This window comes from Amblyomma mixtum, chromosome 9 (genome assembly GCF_055824585.1).
Source record: "Amblyomma mixtum isolate Tamu chromosome 9, ASM5582458v1, whole genome shotgun sequence".
NCBI classification, from domain to species: domain Eukaryota; kingdom Metazoa; phylum Arthropoda; class Arachnida; order Ixodida; family Ixodidae; genus Amblyomma; species Amblyomma mixtum.
In genome coordinates this window covers 54,091,424-54,108,958 of record NC_143020.1, presented here as the reverse complement: position 1 = coordinate 54,108,958, position 17,535 = coordinate 54,091,424, and the positions used below count along the sequence as shown (strand labels likewise).

Sequence of the window (17,535 nt, the reverse complement as noted above, 5' to 3'; positions counted from 1 at the left end):
ATGTAAACACGTAGACAACCGAGCCATCTCCGAATCCGGTGTCAATAACAGTAGACTTATCTACAAGCAGCTTCACAGCACAAGCGGCGTCCTGCTGTGTTGTACTATCGCGCTCAATATGAGTTGCAACGCGCGGTCATCGACCGGGGCTCGTTCCGTGGTGTGCCTCCTCCAAACAGTCGCTCGGAATTCTGGGAGAAACTGCTGTTCGAGGAAACAACAGCACCCCCTCTCAGGAAAAAGTTTTTCCCAGAATTCCGAGCGACTGTTTGGAGGAGGCACACCACGGAACGAGCCCCGGTCGATGACCGCGCGTTGCAACTCATATTGAGCGCGATAGTACACCGCTCCCCCCCCCAAACGCTGCTGTCGTCAGGCATTCGCAGCACAGAAAATGGACAGGGAAGCTACGGATGGTAAAAAAAGACAACGGCGCTCGTGCTTTTCTCCTTTACCTTTAGCGCCAGTGTGGTCAAACTATTATAGCAAACATCTATAATGATGACGATGACAACGATCAATATTCAAGCATATTAACTCTTGTGTCAGTGCAATAGCTTATACTAAAGACTAAAAACAGCGACAGACCCGGGACGGAGGCAGGTGGAAACATTGGGCGCTACTTGCATCTGCAAAAAAACGACTTTAATAGATAGATCCCACATGTGACCCCCCTGCCAATAGTACTATAGGACGAAGATATACATAACAAAACAAGATTTTCTGATAACCTTGAAAGATGAGAAACTCAGCATTGAAATCAAGAAATGAAAAGGCTCCACACAAGTTGTACCTGAAAAGGATACTACTTCCGAAGTTAGAAAAACGACAACACAATGTAAATGTGATGAATTAAAACACCGCATCATAAATGACACAAAATGCATAAGACAAGAAAGTGCAACCAAGAGGTTTTGTAACAAGGAAATCCAATTCCCTCTCGAGGATGTATATAGAAGACGAGCTAGAACATTCACCCAGTTGCGAGTGGCAGTGGCCATCCTACGTTCTAGACGATGGGGCGCGATAAAGCCCCCATGGTTGGTCGAATTTTAGGAAGTATTCTTAGGTTCATTATCAGAGCAGCTGTAATCGGGCAAAGCATAGAATATCCAGATAATTCTCAAAGCCATCTTCGCCGCATTCATGATGCCGGCTACAATCGTGTCTTCAACTGCTGCGGAATCAGACGTAACACTGTACATATTAAACGACAAGAATTTCGTTCCCAATTTTATAATCACCTCGCGCCCAGCGCAGAAATAATGTCGAAGAATTAACTTCACTCTGAGCACTCAACCTTCTCTTAATTTCAGACTGCAGATATGTTGGTGTATCTGGCAATCCTACTACTGCCTGCAGGTAAGCTTCAGTTCCTATCTTCATTCTTTTACGAACAGAAGTCACCTTAACAATCCTAAGGCTACCTAGTGGGTGATTTTTTTTTTTGGGGGGGGGGGGAGCTTCACCCTCAGGATCAACCGAAAAACTGTGGCGTGTTTTAAAAGCAACGAACACCTCCTCCCGATACTCTAAAAGCCATATAGCTTCGTATTGCAAAGCCACCAGGCTTCTGTGGCGTACCACGTGCCCAGAGTTTTAATGCTTCGCGCTCGTCGTGAAACCTGTGTGTAGCGCCGTGGGGACCTTTGTAAGCGGCAGTGCATTGGCTACAAGATATTATCGAAGCAGGAAAGTGAGGAAAATATGACTGCTGCGGTTGCGCGTGAGGTGAAGGACAGCGCCTATTGCCAAAACTACAAAATAACCAATCATAAACTCAGGACTAAAAACATAAAGAGTCACACCTGGACTTGCTACATAGACATGCAAGGAGACAGAATTGTAGCTAAACTGTTAAATAGTATTTTTTATCGCTCAACAGAGAGGCCGCTATGGAAAGAGGAAATAGCATTAAAGGTTCAGTTTAATACATCTTCGAGATTAGAAGCCCATGGAGAAAAAAAAAGCTTAAAAACGAGCCTCATGGGATGTCTTTCAAGCCTGACCATAAAAGAAAATATTCAAATGGCCGCCGATTGAGTGTTACTAGGGAAATGCGTATTAAACGAGCTAGAACTTCGGTTTTGGTTCGAGCTTCGGCAAAATCGGACACAGGACAGAGGCAGGACTTTTGCAGTTTTTTTTGTGTGTTTTAACGTCCTACCAATTGGCCTACAAATGTATTTTCCTAAGGTGCAAGATATGCCTGGATGTTTGTTTTGATGCCACACTCATAGGCCTTGGTAAGTGCCCCGCGTTGCTGGTGTCTTCCCTCAGCTACGACGTCCTTCTCATCCTGCAAGGCCTCCCGCCTGCTAATGCCATTAACACTTTATTGAAAGCACTTCAGTCCGCAAGCGAACGATACCGCAATGAACAGCACCTTATTCATATGGAAACAAGACGGCGGCTAGAGCGCCCAGCACTACGTCGCCGACATACTCCTCCTGGACAATAACTGCAACTTCGGCGCAGCTATATCATTTGCCGGCCAACCGAGCGCTGCGGTCGTGGGACCCGCCCAAGAGGAGTAATTTCGAGAAACAAAGAGTGCCATGAAAGAGGCTATTCTTTCATTACCGCCAGCAGAAGCCATTGCGCGATGAATGAGACACGTCCTCTCAGTTACTGAGGCTGTGCTCTCGCATCGCTTGAGAGGGAAAGATTATCAAATTGATTTTTATTGCGAAAGCAATGCTGCTCGAGGTTTCCGCTCTTGGCCGTCGTCCCGGAGAATTCACCATTGACCTTTAGTGTGACCTATGTGTGACGTAATACCAGCTGTTGAAAAGCGCCGCCTCAACTCGGCTCGTCGCGATCGTCCCAGCGAATCCTTCATGCCGCAGCTGCGCGCCGCTGCAGCGAGGGGCGCTCGCTGCACGTGACGTCATGCCAGCTGTGGAAAAGTGCCCCCCCCCCCCCAACTCGGCTCGTCGCGATCGTCCCAGCGAATCCTCCACGCGCCGCTGCCGTGGGGGAGGCGCTCGCTCTACGTGACGTCATGCCAGCTGTTGAAAAGCGGCCCCACAACTCGGCTCGTCGCAGTCATCCCAGCGAATCCTCCACGATATGTCGAATGATAAGTATAAGGTGAAGCTGCAACGATGTGCTGCAGCTAAGAAGCGGCGGCGTGCGGAAGAAACGGGTGAAGAGCGCGAACAACGTTTAGCTAAACGGCGTGCATATTATGCAGCCAGGCGAATGAGTTCAACATCTCTTGATCTGAGTGCTTCCTTTCGCAATCCACAAGGCTTAACCAAGCTAAGCCTCTGCCAATTTTTTTGCAAACGTTGGCGTCGTCTGAGCGCAATTACTCAATATTAGAAAGCCAATTCCTAGTTTTCGTTCCCATAACAAGTTCCGATATTACTTGATTGGAAACTTCTTCCCATTGTTTGCTGACCACAAGTCCATGGCTGTTTTCTTTCTATATAGCACCCCTGCATTACATAAGCGAAGGGTACAGGCAACTCGAACTCCTCCTGGCTATAAACAAAGTGCCCCGGCAGTTTTACTCTTTCCAGAAGAAGTTTCACTCCTTGGGAAATTTGAGCGGAGTGAACTGCTGCTAGATTGATCACAGTAACCGGGATACTGGATCAAAATACAGTACAAGTTCTTAGAGCGTGATGACGTGAGGTTAGAAAATTTGACGTAAGTGGTTAGGCGATCGTCACGGTTTCCAGCCTTTTTTTTTCAAAAATGACACGAGTCTATCGTAAGTAATGGGCTGCTGTATTGGGGTCACCGAGTTATTTTGCCCGAAGCTGCTTGTCTATGCTTATTAGAAGAATTTCATGACACACATCCTTGGATGACGTCATTGAAGAGCCCTCCCCGCTCTGTTTTCTGGCATCCGGGTTTAAACCGAGACACTGCGAACGAACCTTTCGAGACGTTGCCCGTAGTGCCCGCAATATTTCCCGCTACCTACGGCGCAGGATCCCACGAGCTGACCAAACCAATTGCCGTTAGTCTCGCTTACACAACCAACATGCGGGACCCCTTCAATGCCCCGTGATTTTTTTTTCTTTTGAAAGCCGAAAAGACAGGGATTAGGAGGAACCTCCGTAGTCTGAGATGGCTGGAGTAACCCTTAAAGCTCTGTGCAGAATTTTAGAGTGATTCGATTTGCCCCACACTCTGGTGTCACACAATGGTGCGCAGACTTTGAGTGCGGCCATGGCATACGTAATTTTTGGATCTGAACTACGTGCGCCATCAGAGAACCCGTTATTAGCTACAGTTCAGTGGTATGCTATAAAAAAAGGGCTAAAGAATACCAAACTGGGCACCGGTCAGTTCCTGCTGTGTTGTAGGCTCACGCTAACATAGGACGGTATATCGCCTGCGGACGGGTTGCTCGGTTTCCACCCTCGAACTCTATTCTCAGCCCATTTTGCATTGGAGGAAGAGACAGCGGAGATTGACCCTCGGCCAAGGTTCCACCTGAGCTGCCTCTATCGTCGTGAGTGTTTGTGTAATCACGGCAGTATTATTAGCTGGCAAGCAGCGGTGTTCCTGCGCTGAAGTGGTAAATTTATGCAGTCTTTTGGAGGTGGTAACCTCGTCAATGGGCTATAGCACGGCACCTGGGCCAAGCTCTGCATCGGGAAGTTGATCATGAAGGGCAGTGAAGGCATATTGTTTAAGGGGCCTCCAAAAACTTTCCAGTCCAGCACTCTCTGGACGACGGCCAAGCGAGCCAAAAACCTGAGAACATCCCGTCCTTATGGTCCACGTCGAATGAGATGTCATGGAGCGGAAGCTGGACCAAACCGACGGTGGACAGAAATCGGTCGATGCCGAAGTTTGAACGCCAGCTGTTCTCCTAAACGTAAGCAGCTCCAATGGCGAAGGAAAGAGATAATGTGAAGACCTGGCCAGGGTAAGTCCAGCACTCTGTGGCCACTACACAGACGTCAACGCAACCACGCCTTTAGTCGCTCCCCGTCACACTATTCGTACCAGGCCGCCGCAACACCTCCTTGTATTCAAGAGGAACTGAGTACCGTATCACAGCTCGCTGAGGGGTGAAAACGCAGGGTCGACACTGAGTCAGCTCTTCTTCATATCCGTGGTTCTGTAAAAGTGGACAGGGACCGATTAAACATTCCAGTTTGCCGCCCTGCTCCACCACGTGTCCCTTTACCTCAAGCCTCTTCAAACCAGCCACCACATCTGGCTCCGCGTTCTACTATCGCAGCCTGCTCACAAAATCTAGAAGACTAGCTGACCTCTTCCTTGCGATTTTTTATTTCCTACAGCACTTCCCCCGCCACTACTCCGCGCCGAAAGGCAGTCGAAGCACCCTAGCACACTGGAGAAAACGTGAGCAGGAGCCAGTCGGATTTACTCCACCCAGACAATAGCCAACATGCAGAGCAACATATGCAGATTAGACACAGTGCCTTCTCAAAGAGAGAAATGAACAACAGGCTCCAGCTCCGGACGCGGATAACGCTGCCTACCGTCGCTCGAGTGAAGGTTCAATGCAATTACCGGCGCGAAATGTACTGCCAGATATTTGCATGTCCGCCACATACAAACACAAGAGGAGCTTTTTGATGAACACTCGGTTCTCCCTAATATAAAACTCGATAACGTTAAGGCTCATGCTCTGCAGAAAATTTTGTTGTTGTTGACCGGAGTAGGCAAGGAACACACTCATGCCGGTCTAGTGGCCTTGGTTAGGTCGCGAATGTCAAGAAAATACGGCGTCGTCGTGGGTTTTGCGAGCCAAAAATCCCCTCAGAAGCAACCTAGGTAAGCCACCTGGGTACAATGGCCGTGTGGCGGTATCAGAGCCTGCCCACCGGATTTTGAGGAAGCTCAGCACCGTAGCAGGTGGCAGTTCAATTCATTGTCCGGTAGAGGTTGCTCCGGAAGGGAAACCTGGGTCCCACAAACCCACTGGGGGCAGACCAGCCATCGCAGGGCAGTGGCGCATCGCTTAACCGTTGGACCACTCCGCCAGGAGTGGCATGAGTACTCCAGGGATCCATGAATGTAAATTCAAGAATGACTAATTCCGCGTAATTTGCCTTAACCCCTTAAAGCTATCGCATCATACTCTTAAGGTGGAGCTTAAGCCTCCCCTCCAGTTTTTTATTTTTAAATGTACGTGGGAATCGTCGCATATACTTACATTTGCCTTCACACACTGCAAGGTCTCACATTATCTCTTTCCTTCGCATTGCAGCAAATTGCGCTTGGGAAAAAAGCTGGCGTTCAGACTTCGTCATCGACCGATTTCTGCCCACCGTCGGTTTGGTCCAGATTCCGCTCCATGACATCTCATTCGACGTGGACCATAAGGACGGGATTTTCTCAGGTTTTGTGGAGTTTCACCTCCAAAAAGGAACCTTGGGCAACTTGCATCGAAGAGTGAGTAAACAATTTACACGCAATGATTTTCAAATTCTCCAGACAGCATGCTGCCGACCGATAAAAATGTCTAGTGCTTTTGGCTCTCAATTTCGGCAGAGTCTTAATAACATTGCGCGACAACAGTCGCGGACTTGAGACCAAGCGCGAACTCAAACCTATGCGAGAACTACCGAACTTCCCCTCCGAAAAATAGCCAGCTAAAAAAAAAAGAAACTCTTCACAGTGTAGAGAATGTCAAATCCCAACCGAAAGACCTTCAACCAAAACCACAAGCTTTTGCGCAGCGCGCCATAAACAGCACTCTCTCCCGATGCTTGCTGTTTCGCTTCAACCTTGACATCTTGTATCCTTTCATTTTGCGTTTGCAAGTGCTCAGCGCCAGTTGCGCTGCTTGAGTTGCTACCCAAGCGATTCTGTCAAATTAAAATATAAAAAGTCTAAACAATGTCACTAATGGTAGCTTTATGTAACCACCTAAAAATGTGAGAGGGCAGCGAAGGCAGACAGAAGTGTCAGTAAGGCCTATGAACAACGGTCCAGATCTGTGCCATGTGAATCACCACAACTAACGAATGACTCTGAGCGCACTTCTGGTTGGGAAGAGCCGACGCAGATCAACGCGATGGCACGCAAAGCATCGAAAGCACCGAAGGAAAACAAGTAAGAAAAGCGCCGAGTGGCGTAGGCCTCTGATGCTGTGTAACTATCCGGGCAGATCATACGAGCAGCGGTTGAAGAGAGGGGCTTTAATGGAAGTCTGGCGCTAGAGCCATCTATGAGCAGTTCTAAGTTGCGCTACGATTTTCCTGCTGTATAGTCTATGCGTATGCCTACTGTCGACGATGAGAAGTGAGTAAGCACTCGTGTAGGGCTCCTTGCTTTAAAAATGTTTTAGACGCTCATATCAACCCGGTTTCCTTCCTCTGATGTGTATATTGAAGCCGAGGCGACCTTTCCTTTCCGTGGCGCCTTTTCTCTCGGTGAATAGTGACTAAAGAGCGCCAAAAGTGAATGGAAGCCCGTCACATTACCCGCAAGGTAGTTGGCTAACTCGTGAACACATGTAGTCAAGGGCGTCAGTGTCACAGTAAGAGGGGCAATGAATAGCACACCCAGAGATAACCTAAAAAAAATTAGGCGTCTAAATTAACCGTGTTATAGGTTTTAAGTGGGCTATATCTGTCTTTTAATGGAGATATCCTCTTTAATGAATAACACGCGGCGTTCAAACTTCTCTGTCCACGTGGCAACGACATTTTGTGATCACTTACATGTCCCAGCAGCATTATTCAGGTCGAACTAGAGCAGGCACCACCCTGCGGGCAATTAGTTGTGCGAAAGAGAAGAAAGTCTGTGTCCACATTGCAAGTGAGAAATACTTCCTGCTGACACCTCATTATTCTGTAGCACAACTAAAGTAAGTACATTAGGAAGCATATGTTTGTATTTTTTTACTTTCCTAGTTAATGCTGGCGAGTTGCTTGTCAGTGCAGGTTGCTAATGAACTAGTCGTCAGCCATTAAAGACGCACTAGCAGCTGGTCTGCAGGAAAAAATATCTGTGCTGCATTGCACAAATTTACATCCTTCCTTCTATCTCTCTCTTTTTGCTGTTGTCTTTGTGAAGAATTTGTTAACATAATTCCGTGTGACAGCACAAAAACATGACCGGAATGGCACCGCTTCGAACAAGTGGTTATCCAAAAAGGGTTCTTTAATTGAAATACTCCACCGACATGGAGGCATACATTCATACATTGTGCTACTGGATCAAGTGTTGCAGTTAGTTAATCATTTCCGTTTCACATCTATTACGAAAAAGCTCACGGTAATTGGGTTTGAAAACCAATAGCACGGAAGTAGCGCGCTGTGTGAGATGAAGTTTTGTTGCCAAAATTTGCGTTTCGCTCCTCTCATTCGCTCTAGCACAAGGAGCCCTCAGTTATTGGTTTACTTACTCGCTTTACTTTCTTTGTATCATAAGAGCGACCTTTGAGTCATACTTCAAACTTTCGCTTTCGCCACCGTACCCCTAGCAGATGTCTATACTTGAAAAACAAAAAAAGTACCGATTTTTATTTTCATCAGATGCCTGTGTCTAACACAGCATATGGTGGCTACAAGCACCACTGTTGGCTCGCGCGTGGCATGAACATTTTTAGTGAAAAGACCTTTATCTATTTAAATTCAATTTTCCGATACTTTAGACATTTGAGATGTTAATTTCCTATACTTCAGATTGTATATCCATAGTATTTCAGTTAATGTTTTGCCCACACTGCCCAGAAACTTCACTGACCGTCCTTGTTGACGAGTGTTTTGCATGAGCTATATTTTTACGTGCGCTTTCTGGCAGCCCGTTTCTTAAACCGTCCTATTTTCTGAGTCGCTGAGACATTTGTACATAGACTTGATTTAAGCTTTGCATCTTCTTATTTACGGCGCGATGTAATTTAGTTAGCCGGGACATGATGTACAGTCTTTGTCAAAAGTTTAGAGCCCAGGGGGTTTGCTTCTAAGCCTTGTAATGGGACTCCTGAAGCATTCGTGGCAGCCCTACCCATTGGAGGAGGCAGGATCAGAAATCATCTTACGTTCAGGAAATTTGGAGCGCTGGAGAGGCATTAAGAACCACACAGTGTGGCTCAGAAGCAAACCCCCTGGGCTCCAAACTTTTGACAAAGGTTGTACTTATGCGAGCGCAAAAAATGTTACTTGCAACTTTCACTGGGAATTTTTTTGTACAAGCTACATACGGAAGCATTGCCGGTGAAGATTTGACTTTGAAAAAAAAGAAAATCTTTGTGTCGTCTCCGCACTGAAGCCAGTCTGATGTTCTTGAAACAATTGAAGATTGTTTCATCAGTTGTAAGGACGCCTTTTTTGTACTGACATGTCTTGCAACAGACCTTGAAACAGCGAACTTATTTCACTTCTCATACATAAGATGCCCTACCGGAGTGCAGTATATAGATGAACCTCTTTATATGTTTTTTTATTTCTGATTGGACTCCACAGCTTATGGAAACCTAGAATCATGAACCGGCACAGTGAATCAGTTGTTTCGACGAAGTGTCATTTTTGCCGAAGTGACTGCTCACCTGAGAGAAGTGTATGAACAGAAAAACTTTAAACCGGACTGGCACTCTCTCTTGGAGGCGTGCTTATAGTACTTTGTTGCTCCTCTTTTTAGATGTCTTCCATGCAGTCTCCTAAGAGCTTTATAAATTGCTCATGTAAGTACAACCTAATTTCACTGTGGTAAGTACCATGGTAGCAAGAATAGTGGTTTTGTAGCCTAAGTATGGCGCGCTCGCCTCACAATCTAAATGTCGGTCCATGGTTCGATTCCCCGCACCTTGCGAAACAAATTATTCCTTTTCAGATTTCTTTTATGCGCACAGAAAGACGACACAATAAGACAAGGTAGACAGGACGGAGCGCAACTTTCAAATGTTTTATTCCGGAAAAAGTACATGACACTTATACCAAAAAGAATGGATAGTCATCAGTGCCACGTGCAAGCCAAAACCCGGGAAAAGAACATAGGAAGGACACAGGTGACTCACCTCTTATGTAATTTATCTAAAAAGGCAAAATCTTTATCATATATTGTCACAGATGGTGCACTGACACATGAACTACCGCTTTTCCTTATATGGTAGGCCTCAGCCAATTCTCGCGCAAGCGTGTCAGTGCTCCTGCACAAGATGCTGGTGCCTTGGAGCGTTGCATCACATAGTTTTCGTGCTGTCTGTTTTTTATCGTTATCTTTTCCACACTCACTGATGTGCGCCGGCAGGTGCGAACCGGTACCGTTCTTCAAAGACAAATTGTGTTCTCTTAGCCGCTCATTAACACATCGGCCCGACTGCCCAATGTACACCTTCCCACACTTCAATGGAATTTTATACACTACCCCTTTTTCACACTTCACAAACTTATTAACATGTTTGATTTTTTGCAATCTGAGTTGCGGCTACCATCTTGCGAAACTAGACGACACAGTGAAGAGAGTTTCCTTGGGGCCGAGAAAACCACGGGTACCTTAAACTTGTTAGCCACGCGCTTGAGGTTATGAGCCACTTCATGCTGATATGGGATGACCACAGGTTTCACTTTCTTTTTTGCAACTGCAACCATTGTCTGGTTCCTATTCCTTTCTTGTTTGATTTTCTTGAGAAGAGCTTCAACAACTGAACTCACTACTATGTGGGGAAAGCCTGCCTGTTTTAACTTCGCGATCTGATCGTGAAAGCTTTCCTGCGCCATGTGACAACAGGACTTTCTTAGAGATGACTCAAGGCACATCAAAGCGATAGCACGGTTAACAGTTTTCGATTGCTTGGAATCGAAAGGCAACAATTTCTTCTGTGCACGCGGTTGGTACTTCCAGCAAAAGCCTTCGTCCTTAAGGGTTATTTTCAAGTTTAAAAATTGCAAACAGCTGTCATTGGCGAGTTCAAAAGTAAAATTCAATCCTTTGGAGAGTCGTCTAAAATTAGTTAGAATGTCCTCCACGACTTTTGGATAGGTCAAAAGTGATAGTTTCTTCGAAACAATGAAAAAGTCGTCTACATATCTAAAAATCTTTAGCGTGCTACCGTTTTCAAGCGCCTCGGCCTATGATCTGTCCACACCTGCGAGAAAAATGTTGCAAAGCACCGGGGCCACGCACGATCCGATACAGATCCCATTTCTTTGTACATAATTATACCCTTTAAAAGAAACAGTGGTGGAACTGAGGTAAAACTCCAGGAGTACAAGGAAGTTGTCAACCGACATACCAGCACTGTTTTGAAAAGACACCGCTCCGTTCATTTCTATGCACAACCTGACAGCAGCCAACAGCTCACTCTGTGGAATAGAATAAAACAGGTCAACAACATCTATAGAAAACATGTGTCCTGCAGAGTTTGTTTCATGCAAAAATTCAACAACCTCAAGACTATTCTTAATGGCAAACGGGTCGTCTACTACAAGTCTGATAAGTTCCTTTAGCAGGAACCGGCTTAGTAGGTTCTGCCAGGCACCCCTTTCACTAACTATGCACCTAAACGGAACACTTTCTTTGTGGTTTTTTGCAGTGAAAAAAACTTGCAAGCTATTACATATGGTATTCTGAATACTACTGGCTAACTTCTGTAGACCAAGGTTTTCGCATAACGCAATGGCTCGGCTTTTTACCTTTGCTTGTTTTTGTTCTGTCTTCTCAAAATTCTTGCGGATAGCCTCCGACCCTTTCTTGTCGTACGTTCCCGACTGCATAGCGACAAAGCCCCCTTCCTTATCCGCCTGAACGAGTCGCAGGTCGTTGTCCTTAAAGAAGCGCACAATTTTTCTTGTTGGCGTCTTGATGCGGGGCCCCCTAGAAGGCATGGTCCTGATGAGAGAGTCGACTCCCTCCAGAAGACTCCCTCCACACGAAAACTGTGTGATGCAACGCTCCAAGGCACCAGCATCTTGTGCAGGAGCACTGACACGCTTGCGCGAGAATTGGCTGAGGCCTACCATATAAGGAAAAGCGGTAGTTCATGTGTCAGTGCACCATCTGTGACAATATATGATAAAGATTTCGCCTTTTTAGATAAATTACATAAGAGGTGAGTCACTTGTGTCCTTCCTATGTTCTTTTCCCGGGTTTTGGCTTGCACGTGGCACTGATGACTATCCATTCTTTTTGGTATAAGTGTCATGTACTTTTTCCGGAATAAAACAGTTGAAAGTTGCGCTCCGTCCTGTCTACCTTGTCTTATTGTGTCGTCTTTCTGTGCGCATAAAAGAAATCTGAGCATGAACCAACTAGCCCCACAACGCATATTACTAAATTATTCCTTTGCTAATGACGACCTCGGGGTCTTTGTGGACCACTTTTCCTGGACTCCGACAGCCCGCGGAGTTTCATTGCTAGTGGCAAATATAAGCTCTCACTTATTAAGGGTTTTTTACAAAATGCGTTGGGCGCATTGTACAAGTGCGGATATTATATGTGTGTCATGTTCACGTTTCCTTGCGCAGGTGCGACGAAGAGGGGATTGCAGATTGTATGAGCACGTAAGGAAGGTGGAAAATGAACTCAATATCTGCTGCAACATTAGTCCGCGGGGCTTGGTCGCAAAATACAACGCTGAGGTCATAGTCAACAGAAAAACCACTTCGGCGGTCGTCGAAGTGCTCGTCGACGACGGCAACATTGCCGTCTGCATCTACCCGGAAAAAGGCAAATGCCCCAAATGTACGATATGTATAACAGCACACGACTAAGAATATTTTCTTGTTTGTGCTTCTAAGCAGTCCATCCGTTTCCCCCACCTCCTTGCCTATTGTTTCCCTCGATTCATTTTCTCAAACTCTATTGTTGTTTCCATTGTCCTTTGTCAAAACGGCAATGTGCAATGCTTTGTTTTTCCACACGCAGGGATGACCGTTCTCAAGAAAGACCGTTTATGTAAGTGGTAAATTTCTATTTGTTCTCAAGCGCGCACGCACCCTTTCCATAATTCAACAATAATGGCTGCCGCGGTGGCTCAGTGGTTATGGTGCTCGGCTGCTGATTCGAACGACGCGGGTTCGATCCCGGCCGCGGCGGTTGAATTTCTTTGGAGGAGAAATTCTAGAGGCCCGTGTACTGTGCGATGTCAGTGCACGTTAAAGAACCCCAGGGGGTCGAAATTTCCGGAGCCCTCCACTACGGCGTCTCTCATAGCCTTAGTCGCTTTGGGACGTTAAGCCCCATAAACCAAACCAAACCTATCTATAATATGCATTTTCAAGTATTTAACTGCTAAGATATCAAGCCTTTGTGTGCGGGCGCTGAATTTATGCACAGTAAAATCAGAAAAAGAAAGCAGGAAGAACGAATGCCAAATGTAAACTCAACTCCTGTCGCAGTATCTAAATATTCGGTTGAAAATGTCTTAAGCCTATCATATCTGAGCATAATATTATAGACTATTCATATGTTTGCTGCAGCCTGAACACTGTTGAAGACTCTCCTAGTCAGCACCTGATTAATTCAGTAGCTTGGTTTGGGCTTGTTGGTAACAGTTCTTCGAAAACATAGCGCAAAAAAGGACACGGACGACACAGAAGTGGACAGGACAGGCGCTAACTTGAAACCTTCTTAATTCAGATCACCGGTACAAAGTATATCACTGTGTATTTTTAAACAAGAAATAACTTCGCCAGTCGTCGTCTGTATGCGTGGTCTTCCGTGCATCCACGGCGCTGATCGAAACAACAGCAGTAACTCTACACGAACAGCGACCATGTAAATTGCTAAGGCACTTCAGACTACTTACGCGCTTTTGAATGCAAAAGCTTTGTTTTTATTGTTATTATAAATTTATTATTATTTTTCTCTTGCGAATGACATACCTGCTCATTAGCATACAATCGTAATGCAACGCGTATACTACTTTCACATTGTTCGACAAGAAATAGCGTGGTTCTGTGGCCTATGGTTCGCGTGCTTTCCACGCAGCCTTAAAGTCCCGGGTTCAATTCACCGCACCCTGGGGAGGAATTACATTTGAGACATGGTACTTGCGCGAAACACACACAGAGACACACAGACACTGTTTCGGTAAACAAGACCGGGTTTTGTCGCCCATGAGCCTCATACTTCTTTGTATTAAAAGCACTAGATCGATTTGGGGAAATGGTGGCAGCATTTGGCGCAGCTCTTGTATAAAGTTCTCGCGGTATATGCCCCGTAGAATGTCGCCACTGACCACTATCACGAGAGGGTTAGTTACGGTGATTCGTAGCTCCTTACCGTAATTGAGAAATCAGGCATATTTACGCTTGTTGCACATGCAGGCTTCAAGGGCGCATTCTGCCACTGTTGTACTTTACGGGGAAATACCGGCGATAACTTGCTCTCTAACGCCTCAGATTGATACGGTCACCTTTCTTGCCGACTACTGTGCATGGCACGGTTATGATGGTGATAACGATGATGTCCTCAGGCGGTTATGAAATCACGCTGTCTGCGTCGTTATCGATGTCATCCACAGACACGCCGGTGCAGCAATATAGCTTGCTGATGGAGTAGATAGCTCCTGACATAACAAGCACTGCGCGGCGTGACACTGCCTGGCCGTATCTGTTGTTGAACATGGTTATCAATATGTTCACTTGTAAACGGCAACTAATTAATTATCTAATCAATCATAAAGCGCATTTCTTTTATTTTAAACAATTGTCAATTACCATTTACTAATTATTTTCATAACTGATTATTACATCAATCTTTCTTCTACCATTCGTTGTAAAGGAATGTTTGTTTTTGCGCCGCTTAAATGTACGCAAATAGTTTTCTCTCGTTACACGAAGCATGAAAACGAAAAAGAAAATCCCGTACATTCTCCTTCTGAGCGCCACCGCCATGATTGCATCTCGCATACGCGCTAGTGCTGATTAGCTTGCTGTTGAAGTAGATGGCTCGTGGCTTATCAAGCGCTGCGCGGCGTGACATTGTCTGACCGTATCTGTTGTTGAACGCGGTTATCAGCATTTCAACATTTAAACGGCAATTAATTAATTATCTAATGAATAATAAAGCTATTTTCTGTTGTTTTAAAGATTTGTCAATTGTTATTTATTAATTTTCTTAAACTGATTATTGCTTAAAATTTCTTCTACCTTTCGTTGTTAAGCAATGTTTGTTTTTGCGCCGCCTAAATAAGCAAATTGTTTTCTCTCTGTTACACAAAGCATGAAAACGAAAGTAAAATCCTGAACATTCTTTTCTGAGCGCCACAGCCATGATTGCATCTACGCAGGCACTCACATCTATGTCTTCAACGTGTTACGGGTGTCCACCAGGGTGATGCCGCTCAGCGTGTCCATGGACCTCCCTGCCGGCGTCATTAAGCAGTTCGAGAAGGAAGTCGCTTCTCGAACTGGGATAGAAATCGCTCGTGCATTTAATACAACTTACAAGAAAGCATTGGAGAAAAAATCGCAAACAATGAAAAAATCTGACTTCACTGATTAAACACTGCTGGCATTTCATATATGCTCCTAGGTTGTATGAAAACAGAAAACACAGACGACCAATAAAAGTGTTTACCAGCTGTGAACATTTCGCTGCTTCCTTGTGTTTGTTTGAAATACATGACCTGGCTTTGGTTGCACATTTTTTTTTCGAGAAGTCTGCCATGAGGGCACAAGTTGAGAAAAGGGGGAGTGGAATGTAGGGGTGGAAACCAGTTTCAGCGAGGTAGTCGCATAGGCTGCTGGTAAAGTGATTGTTCATAGACCACTTTACATGCTCTTCTTCGCGGTTCCACCGCAGGCCCACCTCCTTGAGGAGCCATTATCTGATAATGGCCGTTTGCTGGGCAAGTCCACAACAGGTGCCGCACATCACAAAAGTCCAGTGCAGCGCCGCACTGAGGGCACCTGTCAGTTGCTGGCAGATCTTTATCACACCACCGATGACGGACAGAAGGGGTCAGAGCCGCCTTTGCCCGAATCCGGAGCACTGATAGCTGCTTCTGCCGAGTAAGACTACGGGGGAAAGGGTGCGAACACGGAGGAATTAGAGCGCATGTTCGCAGGCGCAGAGCTTGTGAATCGGAGGCATGGGAGAAGAACGGACCTGGGTGAAGAGGGGAATGTGGCGGGTCGTCTGATGTGTCAGTGTGAGTCATAGCATTTGCTTGAATGTTATGTGGATCGTGAGCGTGGCCGCGAATTCAGTGTATGCGCACAGAACATGGGTACTGTGCACAGAGCAGATGTATTGAGTGTGTAATCTGGAATGTGCATTGAACAGCCTTACGCTGTTTAGGGCGGCGAGGGAGTCTGTGTAAAGATGAACTGCAATGAATGTTGGAACCAGCGGAAAGGAAGCAATGGCACTGTAAATGGCTTGAAGTTTCAATGCCAGGGGGGCGCACGTATCCGCGTAATACGTCGTGCGAGAGTTAAGATGCGGATGGGAGGGACTACATGCAGCAGTAACTCCCCGCTTTGCAGTATCTGATGCATCGGTATACAAAATGCACCTTTCTGGCAGATACGCGGCTGATACCGACAGGAAAACAGTGGGGCGATTGTCTGTGAGCTGACAATACTGCCACGGAGGGAGCGTCTTTAAAAAAATGAAGTTGTAGAGACTGTTTGCGAGCTCTGTTTGCCACCAGCTGGTCGATGAGTTCACTGAGAGTATTAAGTTGGGCGAACTCCTGAAGCACGGCGATGGGTGTTAAACCGGGCAAATTGCCTAACGATTGATAGCTTCAAGGGGGTCCCACTGTCTGCTGGTGAGACGTTGAAATTGTGCCTGATATATTATCCGTGTTTGAAGAATAGAGCGCACAAGCTGGCGGGCGGTATGAGCATGCGCGCCACCAGATCGCATATCTATGCGACGAATCAGACCTGTAGTAACGTGAGCCGATTTACGGGTTGCTGTCAGCCATTGGATGCTAGACCCAGATGTATGAAGGAGGAGGCCAAGAATACGAACAGTTTTTAACTGATGAATCGGAGAACTATCTACTGTAAAATTTAAAAAGTGAGTTTTCCGTAAGCCGGCTTTGTTTCCAGTGCGAGTGAAACAGGATTTTAGTTGGCGAGAGGGTTAGACCCAGAGGTGGGAGGCGAGATGCCAAGACATCCAGCGCGTGCTGGAGGACGGACTGATGCATAGACGCATCTGCGTGACAGTACCACAAGGTTATGTCATCGGCGTACACAAGCACACGGATAGAAGGGATGGTCCCTAGGGCTCGAACAAGAGGAATAAAAGCCACATTGAATAATGTGGGGGCGAGAACGAAACCCTGGGGCACTCCCTTATTGGAATTGAAGTTACCAAAGATCTTTCCGTGGACACGTACACTGGAGGTTCAATTTGTTAAAAAGGCGTGAATGGAGAGGATAAATCGGTGAGAGAGACCAAGAGTTTGAAGGGAGGCAAGAATGGCAGAGGGAAGGATATTATCATATGCCTTTGTTATGTCTGCAGCGATCACGGTTCGAACAAGGTGACTCTGCGGAGAGCGGTGAAACGTCAGCAGCCAAAGTAGTAAGACCATCCTCCGTTGCAGTTTGTGGACAGAAACCGATTTGGGAATCTGGGTAACAATCGTGGGATTCCAGCCACCACGACAAGCGTGCGGCGAGAATG

The 17,535-nt window shown here is 46.1% G+C and overlaps 2 protein-coding genes across 2 annotated transcripts in view; both read left to right on the top strand.

Moving 5' to 3' along the window:
* The first annotated feature begins 1,318 nt into the window (after nucleotides 1–1,318).
* Nucleotides 1,319–15,707, top strand: LOC149329051 (uncharacterized). The gene is made up of 5 exons (XM_089559167.1): nucleotides 1,319–1,362; nucleotides 6,206–6,390; nucleotides 12,411–12,627; nucleotides 12,811–12,840; nucleotides 15,694–15,707. The coding sequence occupies exons 1-5, from the start codon at nucleotides 1,326–1,328 to the stop codon at nucleotides 15,705–15,707; spliced, it is 483 nt and encodes a 160-aa protein (XP_089415293.1). The 5' UTR covers nucleotides 1,319–1,325.
* Nucleotides 15,697–17,535, top strand: part of LOC149329050 (aldehyde dehydrogenase, mitochondrial-like) — a 38,909-nt gene continuing 37,070 nt past the window's right edge. Inside the window, exon 1 of the mRNA XM_089562056.1 lies at nucleotides 15,697–15,802. Within this exon, the coding sequence (XP_089418182.1) occupies nucleotides 15,725–15,802 (78 nt within the window). The 5' untranslated portion in view covers nucleotides 15,697–15,724. The remainder of the gene's footprint in view (nucleotides 15,803–17,535) is intronic.